Source organism: Oculina patagonica, chromosome 3, assembly GCF_052425735.1.
Source record: "Oculina patagonica isolate OP01 chromosome 3, crgOcupat, whole genome shotgun sequence".
NCBI lineage: Eukaryota > Metazoa > Cnidaria > Anthozoa > Scleractinia > Oculinidae > Oculina > Oculina patagonica.
Genome location: NC_135760.1, coordinates 23,813,575 through 23,832,935, shown reverse-complemented (window position 1 = coordinate 23,832,935; position 19,361 = coordinate 23,813,575). Strand labels below are relative to the sequence as shown.

Sequence of the window (19,361 nt, the reverse complement as noted above, 5' to 3'; positions counted from 1 at the left end):
ATAGGCGAGCAGCACCTCCAAAGAACACGTCATATAAGGAAGTTAATAACCTTTCTGTCTAATTAAACTTCAATCATATGCATGAAGCTAAGGCGACCACATTGGTGTTCATATATAAACAATAAAAAAAATTTGCATAAGAAAAGGAAAAAATGCCCTGTGGCTAACAGACCGGCAGCCGGTCAAGGTTTTCAAAACATCAATGACCGGCAGTCCGATATTTTTTAAAAAAATCACGGAAATTGAAGAAATGTTTGCTCAGATTAGCAGTACTAAGCGATTCTGTAGAGCTCTACAGATCTCTCTATAAGCCGTCAACTCTCATAAAGAAAAAAATGGCCTCCCTCCGATTTTCAGTAGGCTAACTCAGTAGACTGTAAACAGATCCCTCTATTTTTGCGCTGAAGTCGGCCGTAACGTTCGATCCAAGGGCCGCCATCTTGGAAATCTGGGAAGAGGACTAAACTTCTGCCACCTACTCCAGGTATAGATGGCGGCCTAACATAATACTAAGGATTTGAAATTTTCTCAGGGAAATAACCCACGACCTCATCTATACCCCTCTAGTTTATGCAGTGTATCCCCCCCCCTCTCCCTCCCCACCCAGACCTACACCCGATTTAAGCGCTATTTTAATCCCGAACGATCTCAAAAACATTTCCGGGACTTTATTTCCAAACCAAAAACACAGACATACTAATACACTCACAACTTCTATTTTATTTAAACTGTACAAAACAAGCATTTAGCTACTTTTAAAAATCCCATTCCTGTGCTGATTAAAAATTTCAATACTATACAGCAGTCGTGTTGACATCAAAAAGCAAACCAATATATTATATTCTCTCTACAGATAATAAATATTCTCAAATAAATCCTATCCTCGAGGAAGCGGAAGAAAACGTATTGTTGAATCTATTCTAATGTGTCGACTTGAGCTCTCCCTTAGGAAAATCATCAAGCAAGAGCTCAAAATAAATACGATTACATGTAATTACCTCAGGTTTTAATTTTTGCTACAGTTTACATAACACTCTTGAAAAACTAACTCATTTTAACAATAACCAAACGACAATATAACTGGTGAAGAATATTATTCTACATGACACGAGCGTGGGACAAAGAAAAAATCTGAGTCCCCGACGGGAATCGAACCCATGGCCTCCCAGATACCGGTTGGGCGCTCTAACCAACTGAGCTACGAGAGACTCGTTGTGAGCTAGGCCATTTACTAGGTTGATATGTGACACGCGTCCTGCATACTGCTAGGATCAGCAATGTCGAAATCATCAAATGTGTAGTAAATAATAAAGATGGTAGATTTTAAGCTACCATCTGCTTAAAATCTACCATCTTTATTATTTACGACAATATAAGTCTTATGGTATTGTTTAAATTTAATTCATAATTTGCATGAGTTGGCGGAACCTTGGTTTTGCTTTCGTGACTCAACTTCGCGTTACTTTTACGTCACGCAATAAAGCAAGGCGAATACTTTGTGCAGAAAAATTCAATTAGCCATGTTCAAAACGAGCAGGGGACTGGGTACGAATATTCAATATCGATTGCACTGCAAAACTGGGCCCGTCATCTGAAAGAGCATCCAAAAATTAGTAACTCAACCAAATTTGAGAGTTATTGGTTTAAACGCATAGGTATGGTTCACTTTTAGAAATTGCTAAAATAAGAGAGCTTAGTATGGATTGGAGGGACAGCTGTCCATCCAGCCATACTAAGCTCTCTTATTTTAACGATTTTTAAAGGAGTTCCATACCTATGCGTTTAAACCAATAACTCTCAAATTTGGTTGAGTTACTAATTTTTGGATGCTCTTTCAGATGACGGGCCCAGTTTTGCAGTGCAATCGATATTGAATATTCGTACCCAGTCCCCTGCTCGTTTTGAACATGGCTAATTTCTAACGGTGATTAATCACTAATTTCTCTTTAACAAATATACAAAACACAGCAAGGAAGAGTAAGGAGTATTTCTATGTTGACTGTAGAAGGTAAATGGACTAGAAAATAAATACTAAAATTCTGAAATACTCTACTTAAATATTAATTAATTAAATGCATATATGTTTACCAAAGATTTACAAGCTATTTAAGAAGAAATTTCTTTTACGTTCTCAATATTTACCGATTTAACTTTTCTTAAATTTCTAAAATTGCTGCCAGATGATTAATAAGGCAGTGAATTTAACTTGTGTGCTTATTTAATATCTTCGTTACCCAACTTTTTTAAATCTAATGTTCAACACCATGGCATTTTATCTTGATATAAATAGCAGTTTTAAAGCAAAATGTACGTAGTAGGGAAATAAATATTATACTGAAGAAATAGTGAGATCACAATCGGGAGCTACTGTCACGATTGTATACTCTACATGGGCCACGGCGTTACTTGCGTGACTTTGGGTTGTGGACTTGTGGCATGACACATACGAATCACGCAATGTTCTGCAACCATGAGTTACTAACTGAAAACTAAGGGCGCATTCCATTTGTCAAAACTGGCTGGCCAGACCGGGATATTCGAGAATAGAATTCCGTTGTTAGTCAGATTTTTTCTGTCAAAACAGTAAATACAGAAATATCATACATCGTTATGTTGAATTTGTGGGAAAATCTCTTGCAAAAGGCCCATGTCACATTCAAAACCACCTGACTGGTTGGCCAGCCCTGGCAAATGGAAAGCGCTCTAAAAGAACGTAAAAGGCCGGAGCTCGTATGATCTCTGACCCTTTCTTAAATGACATCTTGACATCCACTGAAAAGATGCAAAGAGGACTGGATCGTCACAAAATGAACCTGATACTGAAGGGGTGTGGTCTATGAGAAGAGTTCTCAGAAGTGAACGGAATGATTTGTTTTAAAAATGGAGACTTTTTTTTACATAATTGCATCAGTCTCAAATTTTTGCTGCACGACGTTCGCGTGTCCTCCACAAGAATTATGCTGATTTGGAAATCTGACTTCATTTGATAAATAACATGAACATAAAAGTATCTTTTAGAATCGAAGTGAACGTAACATTACGGACTCCAGGATGTCCCGCAAACTCTGTCACCCTAATCTGTATGCGGTATTGGATAATGTTGTCCACTTCCGGTCACGTGTTCTTCTCAATGGTAAGGATACGGTGGTGGATTTCCCGGGAAGCCTGTGTGAAACGTAGTGGATATGGTCAGCGGTTTGCTGAAATCACCTCTCCCCAGTCCATAATCCGGTCGGCAGTCTTGTCGTAAACTGTCGGGATAGCCATTTAACGTCGAGTGCACATGCGCACTGAGGTGACTCGGCGTGTGGTGAATTGTGTGGTCGTTTGGATGCCCTATATATCCCGGATGTGGAAGCGGTCGAGGGACATGACATGAATGTGAAAGCGCACTCGTTGTAGACAGCGGTGTTAGAGAGTTCATTGACAGGCTGTGCATGTAAGGATGTGGGGTCAGATTCAGTGTTGAGGACGTGGTCAGCGGTGTTGTCGCCGAAGGCCTTTCTGAGCAGAAAGATTGCTGGCGACAGCTGCTCTGAAGCGAGGTAAAAGCGCAAGAAGAATCAAAAGATTCGGATGGTCGTCGAGGAAACACGACATGTCCAAATGCGCTTCCTGTTAAAAGAACAATTGATCAATAGGTCAGCTGCATTTAGAAATGTCTACAAAAAAAACAATGTTCAAGTTACATGCTAAATACCTACAGATCAATATCAGCCGAAACTTTCCAAAACAGCGCGCGATCTCGTTGGCTACCTCGACGTCACTTGACATCTAACACTAAAACTGTTTCCTGCCAAAAGTCTCTGAGAGGCAACATTGCGAAGTCTGTGACGTCAGAGGTTAGCAGTGCATTATTTCTTTATTCTTACTAATTTTTGCGAATAAAACGTTGCGCAAAATTTAAACACGAAAAGTAATACAATTTCCCTTTATCAAAACAAAATTTTTTATAAATGTTGGAAATTAGACTATCTATCCTTGAAAATATCTTTGCGTCTTCTTTTCGACTAGCACCCTTTCTCTGATTACTGTTTCTTCAGCTAATAAATCGGTCAAGACTTCTTTAGTACAGTCACCGAAGTTTCCGTTTGCAGGCTCATTCTACAGTAGTTACATTGAACCAGACCTTTGTATAGTTCCAGTAGTTCCTTAGTCTTTGACCACTGATCCAGAATACACTGGGAAATTCGAAAAATACTTTTAACACTCGCGAAATTCGGCTCCCTAATTTTCGCGAAATTAAGTACGCGCGAAAATTAGAGGAGTTTTCAATTGAGTGTCGTAAAACCAAAACCAATGTAATTACTCTGGCCAATCACAAAAGACACGGACAATCCAGTGAACCATTCAAAACTCGAAGCAAATACATGAAGCCGGCACGAAGCGCGGGAAAACGTGCGCGAGCGAGTCACGATTGGTTTTGGTTTTAGTTCTGATTGGCTGTGAATGTGGCGCGATATTTTAAAGCCAATCACTGAGCGTAGTAATTCAAAACCAAAGCAAACGCAATTTACTTTCTTCGACACTCAAGTGAAAACCGCTCTAGTAAGAATAAGGTACTCGCGAATGTTGGCCGGTGACCGCCATCGGTTTGTTTTCACATTTAAAGGAGTGTATCACGAGAAGTTTTTTATTTTTAAACTGAAAGAAATATAAGGGTGCACTCAGTGATCAACAACATAACCTTTGAACAACAAAAGAAAGGTATCAATTCATTCTCCAAAGAGTGAAAAAACGTAATCAGTGGATTTTAAGCGATTTGGTCCAAGCAACATTCAGTTGTCAAACTTGCAAACGCCGGTCCGACTTTTTCAAGCTTTAGGTCGCAACTGCCCTATCCGTCCATAGCCAAACCACCTATTAACAATTTTCATGACGAGTAACAGTGCGTTTTAGCAAGGCCAGGTCACTAAATTGGATTTCCAATAAATACTATACCAGTACCTCCATTGCATTTTCGAGTGGTACTAAACCATTCCCTCAAGAATTGTTTCCCTCGGGACCAGTAATGTGCCAACGCGGACGAATAGGCCATTTCCGAGTTAATCTTTGCCTCTGTTTCAAAACGAGTCCACGTGCAGACCATTCAAATGAAAATGAATTTCACCTACAGGTCCATTTTCATGCAAATCAAACTCATTTTTATTTGAATGGTTTCGCACGTAGACTCGTTTTGAAACAGAGGCAAAGGATAACTCGGAAATGGCCTATTTACGCCCACTCACGGTTTTCTCGCCGGCGTCAAACAACAACCAAATCTCCGTCTGTGTTTGAAGGTTAAACAACGGAAATGTGCAGCCAAACATGTTTTGTCCCAATGGTGTTCTTTAAAACGGAAAAAGATTAACCTGCGCCCACGCAGTAATTACAAAAATTTAGGAAGTCGATTATCGTGAAGCTTTTACATAGACAGGAAAATTGTACCCCCTGGGTAAACTGCCTGTGGGGTACGGAAACAAACAAAATTTACAAAATAATCTTATGGTCGACCGCGCCTTCTTACCCGAATGTCCCATCATCGGGGGAGGGGAGGGGTCGTTGATATCCGGGAATTTTGGCGGGGAGTCCTGAAAGGTGCGTTTACAGGATTCACCGCTTGACGTAGATCCCGCGGGGGAGAGGGAAAGGCCATCTGTGTCGTTGTAGTCGTCTGGTGATTTTCTGAAATGGAACAATTTTAAAACAAATATTTCAATCTGAGTTCTCTATATTATCTTAGTATTCGCATTTTTCACGATCCCATAACACACCTTGTTTACCCCACCCCCCCCCCCCCCTCTCGGGACGATTGTACGTCATTGTAATCCCAAGAAAAATTAAAAACAATGATTATGAAAAAATATTCGGGGGTTAACAAGGTGTATTATGGGAACGGTGAAAACAGCGAATGAAATCAATCGGCAAGCCAGGAAAAAAGTTTCGATTTGAAATAAATTCTCTTAAGGTGAATCATAGAAAACGTATGAAAAGTCGCTTGGAGAATTTGACATTGACTTCGAAACAAGGGTAAGAAAAATGTCAGATTGCGCATTCAAAAGACCGATAAGTTCTTTTTTCTCGCATTTTGATTCATATCACAGAGTTTTAGATTTGATATTAAATACCTCTGATCAGTAAATAAACTACTTCGAGATTAAGCAGTCAAGTTAAGAGACTGGAACTAAACATGTTAAGTACACGTTAGTGTGAATTTAATTTGTTGGCGCTTTGGTTTGGACGGTTGAACGCATTAGCTTATTCACAGGTAGCGTTCGAGAACACATCTGTTACTAGGCAACCAAACAACAATGGTTTGATTTTGTAGGACAAAACTCAATTCAACAAATGACGGGAACTCATTAGGAAGTGAGGATGACTAACGAAGGCGAGGATGAAAATGGACTAAACTCTACAATACGGATAAACTTGGAAAAGAAAGGCTCAATTTTCCAACTTAAGTTCTAATTCCCCGAAGTTTTGCACTGAGCCTCTTGTTGAAACCGGGGATGAGCTTCCTTACTTATTCTCTTCATAGCATTTCAATTCTAAATAAAAGAACCGTTTCCTGCTATTGTTTTTGCGATAGTACAAATGTGCTAAATGTGATTTACTGCTTTCGCTTCCGACACGAGTCTTAACCCTGTATTATCTGATTTAGCTTGGGAATTCAGCGGCTGCTTCAAAATTCCAGCACGTGTGCCTATTTTGCCAATTTAATAACCAGAAAAAAACTTGAAAAACTTGGCTAACTCCCGGGCTAACTCTTGAGCACGAGGCACCATTACGAAAACCGCAGACAGGCCGCGGCGAGGTTTGATCTATTCAGGGCGACTAAAATGCTAGAAGCATAATTTCCCTAAACCCATATATCTAGCTGCCTTTTCTTACTAAATTAACCGGAAAGTACCGAAAAGTAACATTTTCAAATTATTCCTGGTTTATGCCTTTCAAGGGCTGCATGCTTCGAGTTTAAGTTATCACTTATTTAAGTAAATATGGCAAATTGAATAAAATGTTAACCTAAACTCGCCGCCGCACCGGCGTCCACATACCTTTTCATTGCAATATGATGCATCGTGCTGTTACAGCTTCCTCGGAAACCCTTTGCAAACGGGTTGTTTTCGATCTTTAATTGGGTTATCTGTAAAATATGAAAACGCATCCCGTGTTAGTTATGGTTTTCGACTGCTTCCTTCTCTTCTGTATTGATTTGAACCTGCTACGTGACTGCCAAGCCATCCCATCAAAGAAAGGGCAATTTATGGGCGGAAATGTCCAATTAGGGTGCGGGAAAATTACCTAATGCAACTCTTTAATCTAGAACGTGAACGATTTTAAATACTCCGAAGTATGCCCATCGAGCGCCAACCATGCAAATTCCCTTTGTGTTGTTTAAAAAGCTTTCCGAAAACTATAAGAAAAATTCAAGCTTATTAACAAACGAAATCGTAACATAGAAAAGGTCACTTTCACAACAAAAATTCTAAGACTGATATTTTTATTACACTTCTTTCGGCAAATTACTAGACATGAAAAGCTCCGAATTGCCTAGTTTGTGGTTTTCCGTGTGTAAATTAAGTTGAACAGAAAATCCCCTTTGTAGTCTAGTTTTTAATGTTGCAATCCTAAAATCGATTGAAACAAAATGTCTTCAACAATTGTATCCATTAAAAGTTACAGAAAAGTGAAACATTTTTGCCGCAAGCTATTCTTGTTCGAAAACGTAAAATTTTATTTGGTGACGGCTACATTGTACTCATTACAGTGTTTTTAAGTTGTACGTGAATGAACTCCATGTACACGGGAAATACGCAGGAAAAACAAACATGTTATGCGGAAACCTATTAATACGATGATATTAGCGGTTCGCCCGCGGTTCGCCAGAACATATCATAACTTTGTTAAGCGAACTACGCAAACCACACGAAGCGAGTAGAAAACATCGCCTTGCAACATTCAAACTGCAACACTTTGCGCACGCGAATCCAATTTGCGAAGTGGCCGTTTTTGTTCGTTGACAGACCAACAACTTTGCTAAAATCAAATCTTGGCCATCAGTGAAAAACTTTTACCAATAAAAACAGAAATAAGTAGAATATGGAAGTTTCTGCCGACGCTTTTTAGTTCTTTTTAGTGACATTAACTTATGCTTTTGTCACAAATTAAAGGAAATGTTTCAAACTTTTACTAAAACAACTGTAAAAGTAATTTCCTTGAGAAAGCTTCCCAAGGAAAAGCTTTGTATTCAATGGTACAGCAAAGTTTGATCTTGTATGTTATCTATCACCCTCAGCGGCTGTGATAAGCTTTCAGGAAGGAAATGTGATTTTTAGCATTTAATATATATCAAGGTAAATCAAATCGTCCTTCTTTTTTCTTATTGACAATTATAATACAGTCTAGTATCTCTGTTTGGCGAGTGTTTGTTTGTCTACTTTGACGTTTTTGGCGACCTATAGCTATATTATCCCTTAATCGATCACCATTTTCGATTTACTATATGTGCTAGTATTACATCCCCTCAGTTCTCTCACCTATTCCACAACAAAAAAGAGTAAAGAAAGAAAGAAACCACAAACTTTTGCTGTTTCAAAACAAAAACATTTTGCTGTATTGAGGTCTACATACACCCAGTGATAGGGTAACAGCTTTTAGCTCCAATTTTCATAGCGTGACAAGCTAAGTTTTAATCTTCTCGTGCCGTCAGCTTTTTCTTTAAATGCTACTAAGATTTGCTTTAAGATAGAATCTCCCGGTTTGTGCGCATATAACTAACCAAACAATTTAAAAATAAACGAATGTTTGTGAAGAAATAAAACTTGGTAAATTCTTTCAGTGGAAATATTGTTTCTCCCCATTTGTCTAAACTTTGATCACCTTTGTTAATTTCCATCAAATTTCTGTCATCTCTGAAAAAATGGTATTCAAATTCCGAACACTTTGACTTGGAACAACTCAGATTATTTAAAAATATGAAGATGTCTATTTCAACATGTTCAAATGGAGACTAGAAAATAAGTCGTAAAATTTTCTATCGAAGAACGCGCGCGTTTTTCTAGAGCAGTGAAAGTTTGGATAGCCTGCGAGACCATCCTTTCTTCAGTTGGGTCTCGTCTATAAACACATAAACTCTTGCAGGCTAGCTTGAGACAAACAATACGTTTGTCCCTAGTTTTGTACTAATAATATCGGTTGTAAACTGCAATGACTTTAAGTCATTCCCAAGTTTTAATAAAAGTTGAACGTGTAACTTCATTTTGGTGCTCTTACAGGAATGCCATTTTAACCTAGGTTTCAAAGAGGGAAAGCTCTCACTTGATATTAACATTGAGTACATAATGATGCACTACGTATTACTTGGCTAAAACTCTTAAATGTTTCTTCTCTTTTCCCAGAGTGTTCCTAGGAATTTGTTTTTGTCTAGCTAGGAGTCGACGCAACGCCATGCACTAGAGCCATTTCCTAGTTTATTGCCTTGTTATTCCAATTGTTATTGTTAGTGAAGCTCTTTCATTTTCTTTTTAGTTTAATTTTGGCTTGCCACACGCTAACAAGCATTGCCTGTAGAGTTATTTTCGAAGGCCGTTGATATTTCGAAGAGCGTAAGTTTCAAATTGATGAAGTAAAGTTATTGGAGGGTGCGGTTTGCTTCTTGCGAGTGGGAAACGAACCGACTCAACTATCGAGGCTCATTCAACCTGTGTGTATTGTTGTTTACTGTCCTAACGGCTACCAAAATTATCTACTATTCCTTTAGATGTGATAGCAGCCCATCATAAAAGCCTAACATTTTTTAGGTTACTGGATAAGTTGGCTTCCAAACAGTTACAAAACTACAACTTTCCTCCTTGAAAGAGCGACACTTTTCACCAACACTTAATCATCTTAAATCGTCCTTTTCATTGCCTAAATGAGCTATTTGAACTCAGCTGTACATGTAAGTCATTAACAACTTGTACTCACCCTCGGGTTTTGATAGGCAGTCACCCCCATGAATTGAGTTTCTGGAAAGACGAAGGTGTAAAATGAACCCTTTCTCAAACCGTACGGGCTGTAATCCTTCGCCGGGATGATGTGAACACGAGGTTGGAATTTGTGCATCGAGTTCAGAATAACCTGTATAAAAAAGATTGCACGAACACAGTTAATGCTTTCACTCTTATACAGAAGAACGTTTCCAGTTTTTAATATGAGTACAAAGAACCGAGAACATTGTTGGCGTTCAAGGTTATTAAATCGAATTATGTTTTGCCAGCTGGAAGAGCAAATGTGATAATGATGAGACGAAGGACCACAAATTTACTTTGAGAGTTAATTCCTTAAAGAAAATTTTGTTTTTTGTTTAATTTGATGATGAAAGTGAATGAACTTCAGTGGCCCATTGATTGTCGTTATTAAATGATTCAATGGGTGTTAAAATTTCAAGAAAATTTCATAACATTTCAAGAAAATGTCATTTATTTCAAGTTGTTTTTGGCACGTTTCATGATCACATGTTGGTCTACCTTGAGTTATCATGAAAGTTGAATAAACTCAGGGCAGTTTGTCAAAATGCTTTTAATCAAAACATTGCAAATGGTCTGCAATATGGCTCAACTTTTAGTAGTATCTCTGACTCAAATCTGTCACAATTCTCATCCGTTTTTTACTTAGGTTATCTTTTCAGTTAGAAGATTAAAGAAAGACTTACAAACCGCAGTCATGGTTAGTTTAGGCAGCAAATTCAGGCCAAGACACTAGGCGAAATTGAATGATATCAAACAAAGTGTACTTTAAGAGTAAGGGCGTGCTATTAAAGTATTTAAGGACAGCAAAAAATTCATCGCTTTTCAGTTCATCTCGAAATTGTTCTTCTGCTATTCGACTCATTTGTCTACTAATTAGAAAATGAAATTTGTCGAGTTTTGCTGCGATTTATCGCAATTACCCACAGTGTTTGTCATTAGTTTTAAACGTTTTAAAGACCACTGATCGTCTTATCTCGCCCACCAATCACAATTTGACCCCATTCTCTTGGCCATTGTGATTTCTAAGTGTTGATTTTCATTTCGAAGTTAAAAGCTTTCACAATCACTTAGGAGGGGCGGGGTAAATCGGCCCCCAAATCACTTGTTAATATCTTCGCGGCTGATGCCATTGTCAACTTGTTTACATCGTTTTTCAGATGAGAAACAAAACTTAAATTGTCATCTCGCCTCAACGTACAAGCGGCATTTTCTCTGCGTTTGTTGTGTCTACACGGGGCTTTCAATTTAACACGCACAAAAAAGAGCCATTAATGAAATCCCTCTTTAACTGGCAGAGCTTTCTATCTGCTTTTGTAACGAGAAATCTATTTTCCAAAGCTCTTTGGTATCTCAACAAAGGCAATTAAGCCTTTTGTTCTTATTCTACGCATTTCAATAGATTTAGCGTGAATGGAGGTGTGCAAACAAATGTCCTGTTGGTGACAGCAAAGAGACAAAATCGCTCGCCCCCGTGCTCTGAACAAAATACGGTATTTTAAAGCACGTTCTCGTTCATTATCGACCCTACGTAAATCTTACCGTTAAAGACATCTCTATTTATTCCCCTCTTAGTTAAAAATCGCTTTTCTTTGAGGATAAATTGCCACATAGCTTTAGAAATAGCTTGATTTACTGTCTCACTTAGTTTGGTATTCACGTCAAAATTTAGCTTATTCCTTACGCCTACGGACTTTTCTTCAATGTAAAAAATTTCTATAAAAATATCCCTGACTCATGTTCCGGCGATACGCGCTGTTTCAGTCAAGATGGAACATTTACGAATTGTCACAAAGAAACAAACTTTACGTTCATATATTGAATATTTGCCACCTCTTGACAAAGAAACGAATATGAAGTAAGGAACCACTAGTTTTCCATAGCGGAACATCCCAAACTTTTCCCAACATGTTCGGCTTCAAAATTGCTACAATATCCAGACGTCGCTTAACATTTCTGTGCATTAACAAACATACCTCATTCTAAACGTTGTAGTGTCTGTTGTTAGGGTAATAAAAAAATCAAATATTGTCTTTCTAACAGTAGTTTACTGATCCAAGAAAATACACAACATACCACCAAGATAAGATCTGTAAAATAATCATCTCGCCTTCGCCTGAAAGCCTTTAACTTGTACTTTATAGTGCAAAGCATTAAACAAATTTATTTCAAATGGCAGGGTCTTTTTTTCTCTCTGTACCTCTGGTAAGAATAATCTTGAATTTTAGGGCGTGTGGAAATTATAGGAAAAATCTCGAAATCCGCGAAGGTGCCGAAATCATATTTTAAAACTGCAGCTATTTCAACTTAGAGTTCTAATCTTCTATTTTAATCTTTTCCATATCCCTAGACCATCCGTTTTAAAGTATCGAGACTCCATAATCCGAGACAATTTTGGCGAGCTCATAAAAAATATAGACACACTTCTTCTCCACCATTGAATTCAATCCCGATGATCTAAGGAAAAAATGAAATCATCACCAAGGAAGATTGAAATCCTGAGTGAACAAGATAACTTACATGTCCCATCTGATCCATGTGGTTGTTTGTCAATTTCATCTTCTGAAATGACACAACTTGCCTCATCCACTGTGAACCGGTCCCCGGCGAATCTGGATGAACGAAGATTCTCGTTGGCATCAGGGGCTCTGCCTTGCCCGTCACTGACCATTCGGAGTTGTGAAATTTGTAGCGGTTATCGTCTGCTGGAGTAATGTCTAACACCAGGACGTATTCCTCTTTGGGATTTAAGCCGCTTACATTAACCCTGATTACGGGAAACATACGTCTGTGGACGAAAACGCAAAGATTTACTGGTAGTCTCTCTCAGTGAAGGGAGTAAGATTTGAGCTAGTTGTATCCGCTGATAACCGTTTCCTGTCGGAAAGTTTATGTTCCTTTGCCATTTGCTTAGTTTCGTATGAAAATTTCTTCGACAATTTAGTGGGCTTTATACTTGACGAGACACACGCAGTTGCTATCGCAGTGGGTCATTTTCAGCTAGATTCCAAAATAAGTATAAAAGGATATGAGAAAAGGGAACCGTTTTGAGAGAATAAATCGCGTCTAGGCATTCTGCTTGTTCTACTTCGCTCTTTACGCATTCACGCAAAATAAAGTAGAATGTATCTGTTTGGGTTCTGTATTTACAGCGTGGCGCGAACCGAAACAAATCTTTTTATAATCTGTGAAGTATCTTCGAAATGGGTTCCACAATACTGCGAGACGCTTGCGTAGCGTTAATAAAAGAAGTATGGAAATAAACACTTTGTTAGAACATTTTGGAGGGTTTGACAGCTACGTAAATCGAGTATATAGTTAAACGATGACTGTTGAAACATGAACTCTTATCACACATGTAACTTACGACAGCACTGTCAAATTCTACAAGAGTATAATTATTTGTTTGCTTCGATCGCGACCTCCCATTATTCAGACCAAAATGCTTGCGTTTGGCATGGAAGCGATTCACTTTCAAACCAAGGAGTTGAGAGAATCACTGAGTGATGACTAGAAATAAAGATTTTCCCTTCTGCTTTTCTTAATCTGCGGAGATTTTTCGCATTATTTTGGGCGGAAATCTGGAGAAATATCAACACTGGTTAGAAGAATAGAGTGCACTTAATTTGCTTGGCTCAACTTACCGTCCCGTTTTCGTAATGATCATCTCTGTGCCTATTTCATGGAATTTGTCCCAAAGTTCTTTATTTTCGAGTTCAACATCGATGGTGTCCGACCTCAACTGGCCATGCGGGAGAGCTGACGAGAAGCCGAACGCCATGGTATGGATCTGAGAATATCCCGACTGAGCGGCTTGGCTTGGCATTGTAGTCGCTACTCCATGCATCTCCTCGTAAAAGTTTGACGGGCGGGAGTACGAGATGAGCGAGTCAACGTGACGATCTGGCAGGAGAGAGAAAATCAATAAGGCGGCTTCGTCTTTAGATGAACAGCATGTGACTTAAGGCATGTTTGAGGGTACCACTGCAATGTAACTCAAGGAAGCCATACGTTCGTTACAATTTCCATTACGTCAAGAGGAAAGGAAACGGGAGAGCTTAGCACGGCAGACAAGCATGACGCCAATAAAATATATAAAAAGAAGCACGATGTCCATGCTACTCACCGAAATCGAAGTCTTGTCCCTGAAGCATGGAACTTGTGCAGCCAGCGAGAGCTAGTCCGGCACGTGTGTTTAGTTGACCTTCCGGGCTTTCAACGGATGTCATCATAGCCAAGGAAAACTAAACAGCACTCGAGAGCTTGTGTGTTTCTTATATGCAAAGCTACGGCTAGCTTTTTGTTGGCTCGATATCACTACGCTCGACCTGCGAGAATTATGTCCAGCAAATTTCGTGGTCAATTTAATCGCGTTTGTAAAATTCACCTGGCACGGCGCTGCGATGACCTAAGACCCTGACGCGAGACAAACACGATAAACAGACCGACAAGCCTCGAGGATAAAGTTTTGCTGTTGTAATCAATCATTAAACGATTTTATTTATACACCATAGAGACCTAATGTCGCTCACTAGTGGACATTCATAAATCACTTAGGCGTACTGCTCAATTACTGTAATGAAACTATTAACGCGGTGATTGGCGGAACAGCTGTCAAAAGCCCATCAAAGTTGTCTTCAGAGCCTAATAACGCATGACGTTTTTGTCGTTTCCTGTTTGCCTTTAAATAGCTATTGTCAAGACAATCAATTTGTCGTGTGAAGAAGGCGGACTTGGACAGCCTCTAACAACGAACATTACACCAAAATTATCCGCGAAAGAATTACTTGGATATTTTGCTTGAAAAGAGAATTACAATGAATTTGAATGAGAATGGCAGTTTGGTCGAACGCGCACACGAGACAATACAGAAGCGCTTCTACAAGAACAACATAACCAAGTATTTCCGGATCTGTAGATGTTCAGAAATTTCTGACAGATGGCAAGATTCAACGAGTCCTCTGGGAGTACGACCACGGCCTGAAATTAGGAGAAAACAAAACAAGCATATTTCAATTTGTTTTGTACTCGACCTGAAAAGAACGCACTCAAGCACAACACCTTGCGTAGCCATGCTAACACGGCCATTGTCTCGTACTCAGCGTTGAAAAACTAATCAGAAAAACCATCATGGTTTGAATAATAATTTTGTACTCAAAAGAAAAAAAATGACCCTTTCGAAAAATAAAGATAAACGAATTATCGAGGGAAGGCAATTGATTTGCGTCAGGTTTCGCCACGATTGACACATGCCTATTTACATTTTGAACTAAACCAATAAAGATTACCTTTCTAATCACGTAGTCCCTACTTGCTGTAAAATAGTGTCTTAAAGCTTCTAAAAAAACTGTTTCAGATATATCGCAATGCTAGAATTGAGACATCAGGCTGAAGAAAACTCAACAGAAAACTCATCCAACCTTTTTAGAGGCAAATAACAACAAATGAATAAGAAATCGTGAAGTTTTGTTTCACAAACTGCGAAAAAGCGATTTTCAAAATCATGAGATATTAACTATTAATAGCAGAGATCTTACCAGCAATTTTACAGACCTACGTGCCATTGCATTTTCTCAAAAGTTTAAAAACTTTTTCAGAAGTTTGTGGAGTTTAAAAACAGAGTTTGAAAATGAGATATATTTCCAAGTCATGTATCAGTCACGGTAAACAGAAATGACTCGTGCTAATTTGCGAAATGAGATGAGCAAGAAAACAAAATGAATAATTTTCTTGTTGAAACAACAAAAGGAAATGGGAAAGACAGGAATTAAGGTGTTTCACACGTAACAATTTTAAAATATACTTGCCTCCTAGTCTTTTGGCTACAGAATTTGGAGGTGATTTTGGTGTCCAACGGCCCAAAACGTTAATAAGCTTGGCTAGGAAGTTTAGCTAGTGCTTAATGTGTGGTCAATTGGCCCGCAAACTGATTCAAATATATCACGTTGGCATCAGTTAATATCCAACTGAACCAACCACGCAAGGATGTCAAATCTCAATACTATTGAAAAGTGTTAAAAAAAAGTTAAACCGCAGTTATTGCCGCTTTGTTGTAACAGCTGGTCATATAGCAGAACTGAGGCAGTCAGTTAGAATTAAGAACGCTTGCATGATGAAAGCTTTTAACCAGCGGATTAGCCAAAAAAGAGTTAGAATCATAGAGCATCTTTTCAAAGACTTTATTAATCCATTGATACTGATTTGAGTAATCCCTTGTTTGCGTGTTAACTTGTAAAAAACTGAGCTGTTAATAGCTTTGGCGAAACTGTTAAATAAGTCAGTTATTCCCTTAATGTCCCACACTAAATCAGACTTTGTTAAAACGTCTCTGCACCACGCGCCGGATGGATAATGTAATAAAATTATTTGGATTCGATTCGCAACTTTTGTTTTTTGTTTTGTTGAGCACGATTTGTTTTGTTTGATTTTCGGCACAGCCCACTCTCAAAGGAAGATAAGACGGTCATCAAAATTTTTGTCATTTTTCCCTCGTGCTTAGTTTGTTTATATTTATATTTTTTACGTTACAACCGTGCGGTTTCTGACACGTAAGGGCTACGAATTGATTGATAATGAAGGATAAAAGCATTATTTTCATAAGCTATCAACACCATATTCTATAGTCCACATTATCAATTACACTAGGACTTTTTCGATATCTGTTTTGGGTCTGAATACGGATAATAGCTCGTGGAAACGGTGCTTCTTCGGGGAGACGTCTTTTTTTTTTTAAAAACAAGCCAAAAAAAAAAACCCCGAACCCAGACTGCAATCGCGTTAGAGTGTAAAACACGGGAAAAATCTGAACTGCCTCCAAGTTTTTTCACGGATGTTTAGAATGACTTAGTAACAAAAATGCATATGAAGCACTCGATACTTGATTTGTTATCAACACGGGTTTAAGGTTGCCAGTGCGCTTTTTGTTCAGTCACTTTGACAACAGGAAAACTAACATTCCAGTGAATAACTAGAAGAAAAACTCCTTAATGAGTCATTCTTTTAACGGAAATAGCCCGCGAGCCTCATGTCTTAGCTAATCCTTGCGATTTTGCCTTTGTTTTACTTTTCTATTCTGGATAACTACTAACTACAGTATGTGGCCCTTGGTCCGGACGAAAAAGACGCGAACGTGTATTTCTCAGCTTAGAAGAAGAGCAGTGAGCTAAAATTTGTCCTGTAAGTTACCGTGACATCCAGATAACATGTGGAAAGACAACAGCTTCTGTGCTTACTCGATTTCTCTGTAATATCGAAAACGATGGTTCGGTTTGACGACCCTAGGTCCGGACAGCAGGTCCTTGGTCCGGACAGCACGCAATATTTACGCAACAGTTGTTCAAAATCCAGTCAAAAGAAGCATTTTGCACATTTTTAAAATGTTTGAGTGGAATTCAGAAAAATAAAATAAAAATTTTAGGGAAGAGAGCTTTATTTCGTCTCATCGACAATATGCAGTGAATATAAAATATAGCTCTTTATACTAGCCTGATAAACTAGTGAACGTGATTTGCAAAGTTTGAATTTAAATTCTCCTTTTAGTTTTATTGTTGTAAAATGAAGTTTATTATGCCTTAGACCTCAAACGAAAAGCGTAACCTTTGTCAGACTCTTGTTCTTTCAGTATTATTTAGCTTGCCACCTTCAGACGTTTTTAAGTTATATTTGTTTGCCGTCAGTGTCTGGACCAAGGACCTAGTCAGCAAAATTACTCACAATTTTAATTCGTTACTTTGAACGGAAACTCAAGCGGTCAATCTCATTTTTTGCATTAGTCGAAAGAATATTTCCTATACATCAATTACACCAAAAATTACCTTTTTTATCGCGCTCATTTCGGATATACCGAAATGAAAAGAAAACCAGTTAATTTGAGGCGCTAGCGGAAACAAACTTCACCTACCTTCACGTCGACTTGAAATTCTCGACTTCACCGCCAGCAGGAAAGCCTTCGAGCGAGGTTAAGACAGCAAACAGATCAAGAAGTCTTTTGAAACGTTCGGTTTTATTCAACTTTGTTTCCTATCGGCAAAATACACGATGAACCGAAAGTGTCCGGACCAAGGGCTAAGGGCTGTCCGGATTTAGGACCACATACTGTACGTATAAATTTAAACCTTTTAGTAAGACAATTATCTTACGGAACAGGAAGCATTTAAAAAGCATTTTTACTAATACCTTTTTCACAGTAGGCAGTGGCACATGTAATAGGCACTTTTAGCTTTAAAAGTATTCCGGCTTAATGCTTTAACCTAAATTGGACAGATTTTTGCTTTGTCGCAAATGTATCTCTTGTTTCCAAAAAAATTATAATTGGGAGGAAAGAAAAAAGCAGTTTTACTAATGCATTTATGATTTCGTGAAAACTTGGTTGACATTGCTCTGTTTGCTTTCGCCCCCATACAGTTTAATCGGGTTAAAATAGATAAATCTTTAGAATGAATATTGGCTTATTTTCTTTGATATTAATAGACAAACTCACTAATGTCGCAGTAATTAAAATGGTCCGAGTCTAGGGTTTTTTTTAATAGTTACTTTGGTTACGAGAATGTCTACGAATCGGAATTTTGCAGGACTAATTCAACAACAACAACTTTTCAAGACGTGCTCAGCAAACGAAATTTTTTTAGACAATTTAATGTTGGATTGAATAGAAATCCAAGAAAATGTTTCATGTATAACAAGAAGCGCTTTAACAAAAGAGCGTTCATGGCTTAAGAGAGGTCAAATTTATTGTACTTCTGTGGTGAATGGAATAAATTGCATGCAACTAGCCTGAATTTTGGTATTACGCTAATGTTTGCATAGGTATTCCATTAGTGATAAGCTATTAAAACTTTGCTCAGGTTTAACCCTCCAACAATCAATGTCTAATCAATCAATCTCTTTGATAATGGCTACTTAACCAAATGACGAACATTGCATGTTTGATGCCTAGGAAACCAGGATGAACTCTGAAAGGGTTTTTAAATAGTCGTATTAGACCCGGCACGTGGGACGCATACTTCCACATGGAAAGTGTAAAAATATATGGTGGCCAGCCTGTCCAAGCAGGCTGTTGATAATTGCAATATAATCATCTGCTTTATAAAATTTATTATTGAAAAGGCCAAAAAAAAAATCGAAAATTGTTGACAGAAAAACTGGTAGCCTTACCCAAGGTTAAAACAAGTCCTAACTTTTGGCTTCTAAGCCATAAATAAAGATTATTCATCAGTAAAGCGTTTTTTTTTTTAAATTTTGCTGATTTATACGATACAGTTTTGCTTTTTTCGCACAATTAACAGTTTTTTGCACGACCGATCGGGTTGCAGTTTCCGCAAGGTCTCACATGAAGAGCTCGCTACCCTTCTAGAGAACAATAAAACAAATAACAGG

At 38.3% G+C, this 19,361-nt stretch overlaps 1 protein-coding gene across 2 annotated transcripts; it reads right to left on the bottom strand.

Moving 5' to 3' along the window:
* Positions 1–1,370: 1,370 nt before the first annotated feature.
* LOC144647089 (uncharacterized) lies at positions 1,371–18,285 on the bottom strand. 2 transcript variants are annotated; one of them, XM_078506838.1, is made up of 8 exons: positions 17,887–18,285; positions 14,113–14,966; positions 13,631–13,889; positions 12,507–12,774; positions 9,946–10,098; positions 7,035–7,123; positions 5,507–5,664; positions 1,371–3,615 (listed from the first exon to the last, which is right to left on the bottom strand). In XM_078506838.1, exons 2-8 carry the CDS (start codon positions 14,216–14,218, stop codon positions 3,128–3,130), a joined length of 1,521 nt encoding a protein of 506 aa, XP_078362964.1. In that variant the 5' UTR covers positions 14,219–14,966; positions 17,887–18,285; the 3' UTR covers positions 1,371–3,127. The 2 variants fall into 2 exon arrangements, with proteins under 2 accessions (XP_078362964.1, XP_078362965.1); XM_078506839.1 differs by having other exon boundaries at positions 14,113–14,314.
* Positions 18,286–19,361: the final 1,076 nt, after the last annotated feature.